This window comes from Myotis lucifugus, unplaced genomic scaffold, assembly GCF_000147115.1.
Source record: "Myotis lucifugus unplaced genomic scaffold, Myoluc2.0 scaffold_58, whole genome shotgun sequence".
Lineage (NCBI taxonomy): Eukaryota > Metazoa > Chordata > Mammalia > Chiroptera > Vespertilionidae > Myotis > Myotis lucifugus.
The window spans coordinates 4379927-4395552 of NW_005871106.1; the positions used below are offsets into that span (position 1 = coordinate 4379927).

General features: G+C 42.2%; 1 protein-coding gene across 1 annotated transcript; it reads left to right on the forward strand.

The window, feature by feature from the left end:
- The first annotated feature begins 1048 nt into the window (after positions 1-1048).
- Positions 1049-1417, forward strand: LOC102422971 (60S ribosomal protein L36a-like). The gene has a single exon (XM_006089279.3). The coding sequence runs from the start codon at positions 1049-1051 to the stop codon at positions 1367-1369; it is 321 nt and encodes a 106-aa protein (XP_006089341.1). The 3' UTR covers positions 1370-1417.
- Positions 1418-15626: the final 14209 nt, after the last annotated feature.

Below are 15626 nucleotides of genomic sequence, written 5' to 3' on the forward strand. Positions count from 1 at the left end.
GACGACAACAAGTGCAATGAAAACTGAAAAGCATTTCTTGAATGCAGTGATCACTGGTTACCCAAACAAGAGCTGAACCAGTGCCTTCACAGAATTGGAGTGTTGAAGAGTGAATGCACAGGAAGGAAATGAGGCCAGCAAAAACAATCAAGAATTTTGAGAAAATTGGCTGTGAAGAGAGTGGCAGCAGCTTTGGGGGTTGGGGGAGAGAAGAGGGTTTCCTTTCTTCTGACTTGGATTGGTTTGATGTGCAGATATTTAAAAACTGATTGCAAAGAGCCCTTTGGGAGAGAAGAGTTGAATATAAAAGATAAAAGGAATAATGCAAGGAAGAAAAACAAGAATGCTCCAGGGTATGACGTTGAGATGGAGGGAGGGGTAAGGGCAGGCGGTGCCCAGAGCACAGGTGGGGAGTGGACCTGTACTTGGAGGAAGGTTGGATTCTCTCTGGAGAAAGATCAGAATGAAGTTTAAAGGAGGTTTGCAGAGATGGTAGCAGACAGACAAGGGCATATCCATCTGGTGGCTTCTATTCTCTCCATGAAGTGGGATGCTTAGGCATCTGCCAAGATGGCAGAGGAGTGGGCATCTGAGACCGAGGAGAGGTAATGTTTGAAATGATCATCTGGCAAGTGAGGTGACCAAAGAGATATATAAGAGCAGAGGCAGCTTTGTGATCCCACGAAGCCTGATGATCCCAGTGTGTGGTGGGGCCAAGGGGCTCTGGTGTGTAACACTTTCAGAGCAGAGGAAATATATATGATATTTTAATTTTATAATTAATATTTTTATTTTATAATATTTTATATACTAGAGGCCTGATGCACTAAATTCGTGCGAGAGTAGGCCTTCCTTCCCCTGGCTGCTGGCACCAGCTTCCTTCTGGTACCTGGGACCCAGGCTTCCCCACAGAAACTGATATAGTAAATGCATGTTGTTTTAAACCACTAATTGGTTACACATCATAAAAAATAAATAGAAGGAACCTCCTATATACTTCCGTTTCCGGCCTATTATCTTCCTTTCCCTGCTGATAGCTCTCGCAGACATGGTAAACGTTCCTAAAACCCGCCAGACTTTCTGTAAGAAGTGTGGCAAGCATCAACCCCACAAAGTAACACAGTACAAGAAGGGCCAGGATTCTCTGTATGCACAGGGAAAGCAGCGTTACGACAGGAAGCAAAGTGGCTATGGTGAGCAGACTAAGCCGATTTTGCGAAAAAAGGCTAAAACTACAAAGAAGATTGTGCTGAGGCTTGAATGCGTTGAGCCTAACAGCAGATCTAAGAGAATGCTGGCTATTAAGAGATGCAAGCATTTTGAATTGGGAGGAGATAAGAAGAGAAAGGGTCAAGTGATCCAGTTCTAAGCTTCATATTTTGTTTGATTACATGACAATAAAATCATGGTATGTTCACTTCAAAATAAATAAATAAATAAATAAATAAATAAATAAATAAATAAATAGGATATGTAAACATAAGGATAATAGCATTTGCTTTGCCAGGTTGATGTGAGGATAACACAGAGAAATGAGAGTGGTCACCACAATGCCAGGCACGAGTGGCCACTCGCTCCTACTAGGGAATCTTACAGCCCTAGTAAGAAGTGACTCACTCCAAATCAGGAAGAGGAAAGCAAGAGAGTAATATTTCACCTGGATTTTGAATAATTCGCAGGATGTTGCTTTATGGGGAATGAAAGGAAAATGAACTCAGAGCAAAGGTAAAGAGTCAAAAAAGTGAATGATGTGGGCAGGGATCCCAAGTAAGATCATGTAGATTTCAGTGGGAAATGCAATGAGAAACCTAACAATGTAGTTTGGGATAGGTTGTAGAGTCCTTTGATCATTAAGCTAAGAAAATTTTAATATTTTAAATTAAGCACATTTCCCCCCAAAATTAAATTTGAAACTAGGGCATTTAATCAGATTTAAATTCCAACTTAGCAATTGTAGAGTACATTATAAAAACTTAAACCTTATGCTTTTTACTCAGATAAAATTGATGTTTAAATGATAGCAAAAAATCAAAAGAAACTTTCGTACATATCCCTCTGTCCACTGTGAGACTGTGTTGTGTGTGTGTGTGTGTGTGTGTGTGTGTACGCGCACGCGCATGCTATGGGGAGCATCTCTCACACCTCCAGCTGCCCAGAGTGTGACTGAGTGAGGGACCCAGATGCTCATCTGTGAAATCCACTGCTGAGTTTGCACCCAGGCCTTAGTTTTCCAGATCTGCTGTCTGCCCATAACTGACAGACTGAGCCCAGCAGGACACGAAGTGAATCTAATGGGCAATTCTAGCTCAAGTTTTGGCACCAGCCTTGCTGAATTCCCCTGAGAACTTCAAAATAGTCTGGAAGCTTCCATCCACCTCCCTCCGTCCTCCCTCCACTTGTGCTCACACCTGTATTGCAGTCTGGTGGCTCTTTCTCTCCCAGCTCCCTCCCCATTACCACTCACAGGCCTTTCCCCTAATAAGTTTCTTGCGCAATTAACCCTGCCATGGCATCTGCTTCTTGCAGGACCCAGAATAATGCAAGCAGGGACAGGAATGGTTTGAGAAAACAGGCAGTAAGATGGGGATGTGGGACTGGCCCAACCGTGGTGGTGTTTATTCATGATCAAATTTTTAAATGTATTTTATCGGCTTAGAAATATAATAATAATTTAGTGTATATTAAAAGAAACAGATATAACTTTCCACACATACTGTCTCAAGTACAAATTATGCACAAATCCATGCAGTTCTGCACAAATTCTTCCAGCTTAATAGATACTCCCTTAGAGTTGAGTCCAAATCAAGGGTTCTCAAAACTGGTCCTTTCCCCCTTTGTTTCCATTATAATATCCTGTTTCATTACCATTTCTGATAAGGAAGATGTCCTGAGCAGTTACTATGCACTATTTATTCACTGACTAGTAAATTTGTAATCTAGTTATCTGGCCATAGCCCTGGGCACACATGGAGAGTAATTATAGTTCAAAGGAGTAGGTGATCAATGCCAAGTGAGCAGTTGATCAATAAGGGTGCTAGTAGTACCTCCTCCCTGCTTAGCCAGAATTTTCTGCCAAGTAGTTAATCTGTAAATAGACTCTTAAATATATTCAGGGCGTTCCTATTCTTAAAGCACTATGGTATTTTGATTATATTATTCCCTTAAATCAAAACTTTGCTTTGTCCACTGATAAAAGTCCAAAGTCCTTAGGCTGAAATTTCAGGTTTTCTAAAACCAGATGCCTATTTCTCCTTCCAGGCCTAATTTCTATTGTCTTCTGCAATCCAAAGACTCCAACCAAATAGAACTAGTCAATATTGTCTGCACATTCTTGGCATCTTTCTGCCCCAGGGCTTCGTTGATCTTTCTCACCACTCCAAGGCCATCCTCTCTGCCTCAGAGGCTCCCTCAGGGATAATATTTAGAACCAACTTGAGGTGAGGTGACCATAGGGAAGGGGGCGGCCCCCGCAAGTCAGTTGGTTTGGGATAATTAACATAAAAACACATCACTCATAAGACCTCTTTCCTTGTTTCATTCTCCTGCTTTCTTACTCTTTCTCGTCACATCTTTTTAATCATGATTTTTAACAACGGTCATGTGAACATACCTTGAAAACTGCTTACATGTTCTTAGGGAGGATGACTGCTCCTCTTGCCTCCAACACCCCAAATACCACCTGCATGTGTTCAGCCTGCTCTATCTCTGCCCACTGAGAGGCCCCTCCTTCACGCCCAGCGCCTCCCCTCCCCCACTGGATTCCCATGGACTTTCTTGTAACCAGTAATAAGCTAATGTGGTCTTTCACTCATACACATATTCTTAGGTATTTGGGTTTCTCTCTCTTTGGTTCTTTGAGGGTTGAGATTTCACTTCAAAGGCTTCTCTGTCCCCACATCTCCTAACAGAGGGTTTTGCCTATAGTACATGGTATTGATTCAAAGGTGTGGACATAAAAAAAGGCCACATACTAAATCTGATAAGCTAAGGGGAGGCCTGCATGGAGGGCCTTACAAACTCAAAAACCTAAAGTAACTACATAGGATGACCTAAAATTAAAACGTCCTAACTAAAAGCAAGTCATGGCAAGTAGTCATATCCTAGGCTGCTATCCTTACCTTAAGTAAACCTGTCTATTGTCATTTTTGCATATAACATAACATGCCTTTGGAATGTCAGAGTACAGTACAACCTTGATATAACGAACTAATTCGGGCGAGGGGGTATCCTTTAAAGCCTAAAGTCTGTTCCATAATAAAGTTTCCGAATGAGATGTTAAAATATTGACAAATTAGTTTACCTATTTTTACTTATGTAAACACATTTGTGTAATTAAATTTAAGTATGTACAAAAAGTTTAATTTCACAGAAAAGTTATATGTATTACTGTGATTTTAAATTTATACTGAATAGGTCTAGTAAATGCGTGCATTCACCAGTCCCCTGGAGTAAACAAATGCACTGGGTAGTCGCTTAGTGCCTGTAGGAACATCTGCCGGCCAGTGTTAAAACTGCTGAAGAAAGTCATGCCAGAGGCAATAGAACCAATTACTGCTCCAGATGCCATGTGATCATGTGCTAATCACTTGAACATTGTTTATGAACAGTAACTCTTGGATTTAAATATGTAGACTACAGTTGTAGCTATGTAATATTTATATCAGCAAAATTACTATAGTATCTTTCCAACATATAGCCTACTCACTAAAATTTGTTAAAAATAACAGTGAATAAATAACAAAAAAGCAACCTGTTAATTCAATTATAAGCATATCTTGGTTCAAAGCATTTTAAAATTAACAGGGTGTTAATTTTCACATATGATATATGGATTGGAAATTTTGTCCATTAAATATGAAGCCTGCTAAATCGAGGTCTTCAAAATCAAGGATTTACTGTAATACCCTTTTTCCAGACTCCTCAGGGCACAACCTCCCACCAGAGCAAGAGAACACGAAACCCCTCATTATTAAGGAGATATGCACCCCTATGGGGTTTTTTTTTAATTATTGAATTGACTTGAGCAAGCAATAATTTGGGTATCTCAAAACAGCCTGAATTCACCCAAGAGAATCATGGAAAACCAGTGAATTTTATGTAGCTAGGTTTTGTCTTTGGCAGGAAGGTTTCCAAGGTTTCAAGGGAACAGCACTGAACTGTAGGTATAGAAAGGTCAGCAACAACAAATTCTTATCATTATTTTAAACCCAAAATCTGTGGACCTTTGTGAAAGGAGCCTTTGTTGAGCTTTTTCTTTAAACAGGCAGTTGCTAGCAGGTCACCTTCTTGTGATTCCCTTGCCCTCCAAAGGATGCTTCATAGGCTACATAATGATGGTTAAGTTCTCCCAAAGAACAGGCCATGACAACATTAAATGGCTTATTTGTTTTCTGCACTTGTTTTTGTTACCCTCCAAGTCCCTGGAGAATCAAGGGCAGCCTTTCTGCTGCTCTGAGAAATTATTCTGTCTAGAATATGTGATCACACCCCAGAACAGGTGCCAAAAGGAAGATAACATGCCAGGTGTCCACCCAGGCAGCAGGAAGTTGGCCAGAATGCTGCATCTTCTCATTTAAAAGACCCCAAACCGTATATTGATCCTGAACTGGTTTTCTCAGCAATCCCACTCTTCGCAGAGCCTAGAATTCCAGAGTGCTGGAAAAACTTTAAATCTTGCAGTTCATCACACTCATTTTTCAGGCTGGGATTCAGACTGCCTGACACACAGCCAGGTTAAACAATAGCCCCATCAATTCTTTGCTAACTAGTGGCAGATCCAGTTCGAGAAGGAACCCGGGTGAACACAGGTGTTTTACCTAGAAACTAACAAGAAAAAATGATCCTACTCATTCTAATACTCTGTGTTATTTCAGAGCCTTGGATGAAGACATTTCATTTCAGAAATCATAACCCACTCCCAGTTCATTTCAAAGATAACTTGGGGAAGATGTGAACCAAGTAACTCTACCATAGAAAAGTATATGGAATTTGTCAAATGCAGGAAAGTGAGGGTTGGAATACTCACTGAGTCAGATTCCAAATTTTTCATCCCAAGAAATTAGTTGAGAATAAAGAGCAACATTTTTTTTAAGAGCGACATTTTTACAGATATACATCACAGAACTGTCTATTAAAATAACCTTGCCGGTTGGTGTGGCTCAGTGGTTGAGCATCAACCTATGAATCATGAGGTCACAGTTCAATTCGTGGTCAGGGCACATGACCAGGTTGTGGGCTCGATCCCCAGTAGGGAGTATGCAGAGAACAGTCAATCAATGATTCTCTCTCATCATTGATGTTTCTCTCTCTCTCTCTCTCTCTCTCCCTTCCTCTCTGAAATAATAAAAATATTTTTTAAATAAAATAACCTTAAGACTACTTGGCTATCTTTAAGGAGGTTAATTACATGAGCAGGTTTCCATGATCAGTTAGATTTTTTCCCCAAATGCATTTGTAAGTAAGCAACTTGGAGCCAAATGCATTTGTAAGTAAGCAAGGCCTATTTGACTACAAGATCAGAGAACATCAAGGCCTATTTGACTACAAGGTCAGAGAACAATGGTTTTTTAGGCCTTTCCTGAGTCCTCTCTGGACACCAGGAGGCCACCACTGCAGGAATGAGGGAGAGGTCCGTGACCTATAGGAAAGTGGAATCACAGAAAAAGCATGGGGCCTTCAATTCCTACTCTGACTCTTGCTAGCCCTTTGGACAAATTCCTTACCATCTTTTAACCTTAGTTGCTCTCCTGAAAAATGGACATAAGAGCAACTAACCCATGGGCTAGCCTAAGGATAAAACGAGCAGAATGTATGTAAAGCTCCTAGCATTGTGCCTGGCACTGAACGGGGAGGGACTCAGTGAACTATCCTTTCACCTCCCCACCGTCCTGGTACAGTCAGCCCTGCATAAGGACCTGAACAGCCACCCCTTTCCCTGGATTAATATGTTTCTTCCCCAACACCCCCAGTTTACTAGCGGTGCTCCGAGCCCTTCACCCCAGCGAATCCTGCTATCCATGGTACTCAATCAAACCCATCTCCCCAACTTCAGCTAGGTATTAGAAAGGAAAAATATCTCATTGAATTGAATTACACTCAATAACTATAAGTTTAAGAATCCTCTGGGCAGTATGTAGATTTTTGAAAGAAGTTGTTCAATAACCAAGTTGAATCTCAAAGTCATTGAATTACAGGCATGATAACTTAAATCAAAAGAAATTCTTGGGACAGTGTTAAGAGAAGCCACTCTGATGGGCAGATCCAGTCCTGCCTCCGAGCTTGCTATAAATCATCAACCACGTATTCTTGCTTTTCACATCTTCTTCTAACATTTCTCTGAAAACTACCTCTTTCCACCCAATTTTGGTTTTCAGGGCCCAGGAGTGGAGATCCTGCAGATAGGGTTAGGGGGCACTGCTAAGACCTTGATGGTAGGGGTCACTTGTAATTCCTGCATAGTCAGGCAATATATGATCTACTCTTCTTCTGGGCAATCATTCTCCATCTTTTAGGGAAGAGATATTCCAAATGATATAATTGTTTGAATATGGATGGTCAAACCTCACCTTTCCTAGCCTGAGATATGACATCACCTGATTTTGAAGGTGAATGTTTTTTATATGTGCCTATATCCCCCCACAGGTCCTAGAATTGCATTTAGTACAGGCTCATTAGATGAATGCATGAGTGAAAGAATAGGTGAAATTATAAAATCTGATAGGCATTACTAGTGCTCACTTCCAAGTCTCCTCTCTTCCATGTACTTAAAAGATAGGGTGGTATGACTAGTCCTAGCCAATGGACTACAAGCAGAAGTGATATGTGTTACTTCTGGTCTGAACCATAGATGTTCATTCTCTATGCAGGATCTTCCCTTGACGAGGCCACCAGCCACCTTATTGACGGCAAATCCTTTGGTAGCCTGAGTTCCTGAGTGACTGTGTGGAATAGGTTACTCCTCCACACCTGCTGACCTGTGCTGCACATATACCATGAATAAGAAATATTCCTTTATTGAAGGATTTTGTTCTGCAGCATACCCTAGCCCAGTGGTCGGCAAACTTATTAGTCAACAGAGCCAAATATCAACAGTACAACGATTGAAATTTCTTTTGAGAGCTAAATTTTTTAAACTTAAACTATATAGGTCGGTACATTGTTATTAACTTAATTAGGGTACTCCTAAGCTGGCCTTTGCTAAAAATGTCCTCAATCTGATTGAGATACGTTCGCTGAGGTCGACCCCTTCCAACTCTCCCATCCATACTAGTCTTGTATACTTGTTTCTTCTATCTTCTTTCCAAAAACCGACTTCTGCGCATGGGCCACGAAGTTTCACTCGCACTGTACGTGTGCGCCCACATGTGGTATTTTGTGGAAGGGCCACACTCAAGGGGCCAAAGAGCCGCATGTGGCTCGCAGGCCATGGTTTGCCGACCACTGCCCTAGCCTATCTGACTAACATAGCCAATGGTCACTTAAAGGTAAAACTAAAGGCAAAGAGGCTGTATATTTTATACTGACTAATGCTCCTGATGATATTTTCTTGTCCAAACTTTGGTTGTTGTGTGATGTCAGTCTTATCAGTAAGACAGGATCTAAGGGTTAAAAGCCACTTGAGGAAGGCTACTCAACCTGTAGTCTCACTTTTGTGAGAGCTGAAGGGCATGATGCCCTTCAGTTCCACTGCTACACTGTAAATTAGAACAAGGCAGAGTATCAGGGGAATATGTAAGATACACTGAAAAAGCTCCATGGGCCCTGACTGGTTTGGCTCAGTGGATAGAGCGTCAGCCTGTGGACTGAAGGGTCCCAGGTTTGATTCTGGTCAAGGGCATGTACCTTGGTTGAGGGCGCATCCCCAGTAGCGGGTATGCAGAAGGCAGCTGATTGATGTTTCTCTCTCATCGATGTTTCTAACTCTCTATCCCTCTCCCTTCCTCTCTGTAAAAAAATCAATAAAATATATATATTTTTTAAAAAACAGCTCCATGGTTTCATACTCACATCCTTAGGACCATATTCTCAATTGATCCGTGCACAAATGTTTAAAATTCACTTTATTTCATTTTTAGGTTTTGAAATGAGGAGTTGACATTTGCATGGATCGCACCATATGTGCCTTGTCAAGTCTGTGGCATGCTCAGTGAGGCAAACCCAGCCCCATTGCATGGTGTCATCCACTTAGCAAGCAACCTCCTGTGAGACCTTGTTTTTCATCTGCGGACAGCATTTGGTCAGAGATTGCAGGCAGTATGGGTAGGTACAGGAAGAGTCCACTTTTTGGCAGTGTCTCCAAATTCACCCACCAAAAATTTCAGTTGTTTTTGGTTCCCATATTGGCAGTGAACGCCACAGGATGAGTACCATATGTTCCAGTGTTTCAGAAACCATCCCAGTTTCTAATATTTTACTTGTCTCTATAATCCATTAAAATGCCTCAGAAATTCCAATATTTTTAGTACACAAACTACATCTATCGGACAACTTCTCACTCTAGGAAGCAATACAAAAATTCATTCTAGAGCCTTTACCTCAATTTTCTTGTTAAAACTAACTCACTTTGCTTTCCTATACCAGCAAATAATATGATGATGAGGTTTATTTCCACCCCAGAAAATTACAGCCAAAAGGGCAGCGTATCGAGTCACCTTAGTCTAGAGTATCCATTTCAGAACGTGATCTCACTGGGTTACTTAGTGCTATCAACTGCTCTTTAGCTGAGAGGTTTCTGCTCTGCTTACATTAATTAGCATATTCCAGGGAGTTTGTTATATGAACATTTCAAGCACGAAAATATCACTTTGCTTCCGAGCCATTTGGTCAGGAATGTGTGCGACCTCTCAGTTCCGACAACTGACTGGTCAAGTTCATTTTTTCAGGCTGATCGTTCTCTCTACTTCAGCATTATCCTTGGCCCAGAAGAGGACAGTGGGGCACACAGTGAGATCTGAAGTCCATAGTGAAGGTCAACTGCAATCATTGCCATCCAGGGTTCTGTCCCAAGTGTATGAAGCACTGCCATTAAGGATTCATCCTTAGGTTGACAGCCTGAACCCTCTTAAAATCCAAAAGCCCCAGGGAGCCCAATGCATTAAATTACGGACTATGAACCCCTGGGCGTGAGTGTGTTAGGAGCTCCTTTCCAAATGGCATCTGCAAAGAGGGAGGCCTGGAAAGAATGGAGATGGGGATTCTAGACAGGAGTGCAGCAGAGGACAGATTTTGTGGGGTGCAGAGGAAGGAGGGAAAGGACTTCTAGGTGGAGAAGGTGTGGACATGGAATGCAAAGGACTAAAGGGATGGACCTTCGTTGAGATTTTATTCCACCAGTCACTACACAAAATGCTTTCTGTGTATTTTTATCTGTTTTCATTCCCTCAGTGATCCTGGGAAGTAATGCGGTATGCTCACTTTACAGGTTAGGAAAACACCAGGCAAGGTGGTTAATAACTTACCCAGGATCACCATCTGGGATGTGATGAAACCGTGACCTGAACCCCAGTCTTCTTCTAAGGTGGGACTTATTGTCCCACTCTCTAAATGGGCAAGGGCCTCAAAGCCACTTTTTTAAAACAATAGACATTTATTTCTTAGAGACTGGGAAGATCAAGATCAGAGTGCCGGCAGACTCCGTGTCTGGTGAGAGCCCTCTTCCTGGTTTGCAGACTAAAGCCCAACCTAATGGTAACCTAACAACACCTGTGACGAATCTTGTTGGTCCAGACTCTGAGATGGTAGACTTTTAAAAATTAGAAGATTAAAAAACATTAGGAGCTAGGAAAACAGTTTGGCAGTCTCTCAAAAACTAAATGTAGTATTATCATATGATCCAACAAGTTCATGTCCAGGAATATACCTAAAAGAATTGAAAACGAGGACTCAAACAGATGTTCATAGCAGGATTATTTACCATAGCCAAAAGGTAGAAACAACCCAAGTGCCCAATGAAGGATGAATGGATAAATAAAATGTGGTCTAGCTATACAATAAAATGTTATTCAGCCTCTAAAAAGAAGAAAATTCTGCCCAGCCAGCATGGCTCAGTGGTTGAGCATCAATCTATGAACCAGGAGGTCACAGTTCGATTCCCTATCAGGGCACATGCCTGGGTTGTGGGCTCAATCCCTAGTGTGGGGCATGCAGGAGGCAACTGATCAATGATTCTCTCTCCTCATTGATGTTTCTATGTCTCTCTCCCTCTCCCCTCCTCTCTGAAATCAATAAACATATATTTAAAAATTAAAATTAAAAAAGAAAATTCTGACACATACTACAACGTGGATGAACCTTGAGGTAATCATGCTAAGTGAAATAAGCCAGTCACAAAAGGACAAATTCTGTAAGGCTGTTGTCTTCACGTCTGATGCTGGAGCCCGAAGTCCATAAGGCAGACAGTCTGAAAAGGAAAGGTGGATGTAAACTGGGGGAGATCAAGAAGGCCTGTTGTTGCCTCTGTCCTTGGTGTGGGTGAGGTCAGTTAGGAACGCTCACATGAACCTTGGTGTCAGGGATTTTATTGTGGTCAGTCATGTAGGCATGGGGTGCCCTCATGACCAACTTTAGCTACTCAGATTCCAGTTTCTCTAAAATGCTACAGCATGGCCTAGGCCCCACCATAACTACACTGTAGATAGACTCTGGTGGGCCCAGTGCCCCCAGTAAATAAAAACACTCTGATTGGGCAGGATATTCCCTGGGCTTTGAGTTAGCTCCCAGGAACCAGTCAAAGGCTAGACCTTTCTTTGAAACAGGCAAGGTTTGAACAACCCACACCTGCTGGGTCAGCCCTGTGATGCTCAGGCACATATTTTTGTTCTTCAGTTTTTCAGACTCTAGTGTCCAATGTAGAGTGTAAAAGTGAAGTCCCATGGTGTCTCATGGGCAAACACTAGCCAGAGGCTTCCTTAAGTTCTCATCACCTGCATTTCCTCATCTGTGAGATGACAGTAATAGTGCCCACTCTGCATTTCCTGAAAGGTGCTATGAGAATCAAATGACACAGTGGCTAACTAAGCATCATGTACTTGCTAATTCCATAGCTAACCAGGTGTGGAATTCACACAGCCACTTAGGGATTTCTGTCTATTTAATGGCCATTTCATTTTTCGTCCCCTAACAGTTATAAAATGCTTACTCTGTGCCAGGCACTGTGTCAAGCGCTTATGTGGATTATCTTTTTAATCCTCAAATTATTCTCTGAGGATAGTACTATTATTATCCTCTTTGAGAAGAGTGTGGTCCAGTAAGGTTACCTAAGGTTACACGTCTCATTCAATAGCAGAGGCAGCTTTTAAACTGTTCTAAGGTGACCAGCATTGGAAAACAAAGCTACATTGATTGCTTGCCAGACAAGGGAAAGTGACTTCACTCACTCAAAGGTGCGTTCAGTGAGTCTCACTTAGTTAAAAAGGGAAAGGCTGCCTATAGGACAGGAAGAAAGGCTTCGCTCCAGCACGGTGCGTTTCTGAAGGGTGGTATTGATTGTTTGAGGAGAGAATTGTAAAGCCTCCTTTAAAACTGGTCATTGCTCTGGGTTGTTTTTTTTGTTTGTTTGTTTGTTTTTTGCCACAAAGTGCTGTTGTCAAACAGGTCCAAATGGGTTGTTCAATGGAGACTAAGCAGGCTCAGGTCACAGCAGCCAAGTTCATATGCACCTAAAGATTGGGAACATCCTTCTCCACAGAACAGAGGCCTCTACCCAGGACTAGAGATCGGACATCCCATGTCTGACCACCTTTGCTCGTTGTCTCCCCACCAGACACCAGCCCCTAGCGACTAAATAAACTGCCAGGAGTCTCAGGCTGGCTTTAGAATGCACATTTTGTAAGTTTTTAATAACATCATTGTCTTTAAGGAAAACCTCACTTTTATTAGAGAACTGCAGAGGTAAACACCACCAGTGATTTCTTCTCCTTCTACATAGGCTCAGAAGCTGTTCTTTGTTCTCCAAGACAAATCCCAGAGAGAAACAACCATTTACTTGCTACAAATCATGGGGACACTCTGATGCAAAAATCTCCATAAGATACTTCAGAGAAGTTCTATGACTTAGGACAGAATTTAGAGGAAAGACAGAAGCCTTGGCAAGAAACAGCAGAAGACTTTAAAAAGCTAAGGAGAGCCCTAGCCAGTTTGGCTCAATGGATAGAGCATCGACTTGTGGACCAAAGGGTCTCAGGTTTGATTCTGGTCAAGAGCATGTACCTCGGTTGCAGGCTCCTCCCCAGCCTGGGCCCTGGTCAGGGCACATGCAGGAGGCAACCAATCAATATTTCTCTCTGTCTTTCCCTCTCTCTTCCACTCTTTCTAAAAAATCAATGGAAAAATATCCTAGGGTGAGGGTTAACAACAACAACAACAAAAAGCTAAGGAGAGCAGATCTGTGAAAAGAATGAATTGGGGGAAAGGACACCCACTGTGGGGTGGCAGCCAGGCTTGCAATGTCACCTCACACCAGCCCAGACAGGACAGGAAGGGCAGGAGCCTTAACTGGAAAGTATGCACAGCTAGGAGCATTTGGGAGGGAACCAGGAGGTGGAGATTGTTATTAGGAAAAGAATCTGCTTTTGAGATGAGAGAGATTACAAGGGCCTCAAATGCCCAGGAAAAATAAGGATTGTTCAAACAGGGTCAATTTTCAATAAGCCACATACAGGATTATCAGAACTGATTGTAGTTGTTGTTGTTATTTTAATCCCAGGAAAAAAAATAGATGTGTCCTCAGAATATGTAAAACAAACTGGAGAATTAAACTGGGATAAGGTGCTAAATCTGTTGCTCCTTACCCCCTCTTGGCCCCTCCTCTCACCTCCATTCCTGGAAATGTACAGGAAGAGACTCTCTTTCATAGTCCAAAGAAGACCAAAACTTGATGCTGTGGGATTTGAGTTTCTGACTGAACGTGGCCTATTTTTCCATCACCCATGACTCAGAATCTGGCCCTCTGGGAGGTGCTTCTTTATTTCTTTTTTTATTTTATTTTGTTGTTGACACTAGTACAGATCTCCTCCATTTCCCCCCCCCTTTGCCCACTTTGGACAGCCCTTGCCACCCTTCCCCTGGCCTTCACCACTCTGTTGCCTGTGTCCATGGGCTACATATGGACTCGCTTCATCTTCTTTTATTCAGTTCCCCCTCCTCCTTCCTCCCTGACCTCTGTCAGTCTGTTCCATGTATCCATGTCTCTGGTTCTATTTATTTCATCAATTTATTTTGTTTATTCAATTCCACATATTAGTAAGACCATATGGTATTTATCTTTCTCTGACTGGCTTATTTCACTTAGCATTACAACCTCTGAGTCCATCCATGCAATCGCAAAAGAGTTCCTTCCTTTTTACATCGTGTTGTATTCCATGTGTAAATGTATTAAGCTTCTTTTTGTTTTTTCATCCTCACCCGAGGATATTTTTCCATTGATTTTTAGAGAGAGTGGAAGAGAGAGAGAAAGACAGAAATATCAACGTGAGAAAAACATATCAATTGGTTGCCTCCTGCACACGCCCCAACCAGGGCCTGGGCCGGGGAGAAGCCTGCAACTGAGGTATGTGCCCTTGACCAAAATCGAACCTGGGATCCTTCAGTCCGCAGGCCAATGCTCTCTAAGTCAAACCTGGTAGAGCTCAAAGCTTCCTTACCCACTCATCTACTGATGGGCATTTCTGTTGTTTCCAGATCTTGGCTATTGTAACTAGCGCTGCTATGAACATAGGGGTGCATCTACTCTTTCTGATTGGTGTTTTGGGATTCTTAGGATATATTCCCAGAAGTGGGATTGCTGGGTCAAATGGCAGTTCTATTTTTACTTTTTTGAGGAAACTCCACACTGTTTTCCACAGTGGCTGCAAGTGAAGGGCACAGTGTCCATCAAGACTGCCCTCACCTCAGTGAGGGACCCCTAGGCTACATGCACATATGACCAACTGGCTACAAATTTGGGTTTCCATGCCCTCTCATGTTTGATAATGCACGAGAATGATTCTCAGAACTCAGAAAAATGCTATACTTACTATTACAGTTTTATTATAAAACATACAAATCAGGAATGACCAAATGAATAGACCGGTAACATGAGGTCTGGGAGGGTCCTGAATGCGGATCTCCCATGCCCTCTTCTTGTGGAATCAAGATGTATCACCCTCCTGGAACATCCATGTATGACCACCTGAATGGCAGCTTCAGGTGTCCAGAAATTTTGTTGGGGTTTCATTACATATGCATGATTGAATCATTAGCCAGTGAGTGAACTCAATCTCTAGCCCCTCCCCAGAGGTGGGGAGATCAGGCTCCCATCCTGAGTCACCTCCTTACCATAAAAGATTGCTGGAAACCAAGATCAACAGTAATTAATATAAATGTGAGGAGTCTGGCAGAAGGCTGACCGGGACTCCTTTGATATTCACAGGGTGAATATTTGCATTTTATTACCTACTGCTGACTCAGTGGCCTAAAGCAAACTCCCCCAAAACCTGACAATCTTACTGTTTACTAAACATTACCATTGATATGTCCGTTTGCATTCCTAAAAGGCAATTGTGTATTCTAGTAAATAAAAGCAGATGGGAATGGAGACTGAGTGGAACCTCACTACTACAGTCGAGTCTTCCCCTGGCTTTCCCCCATAA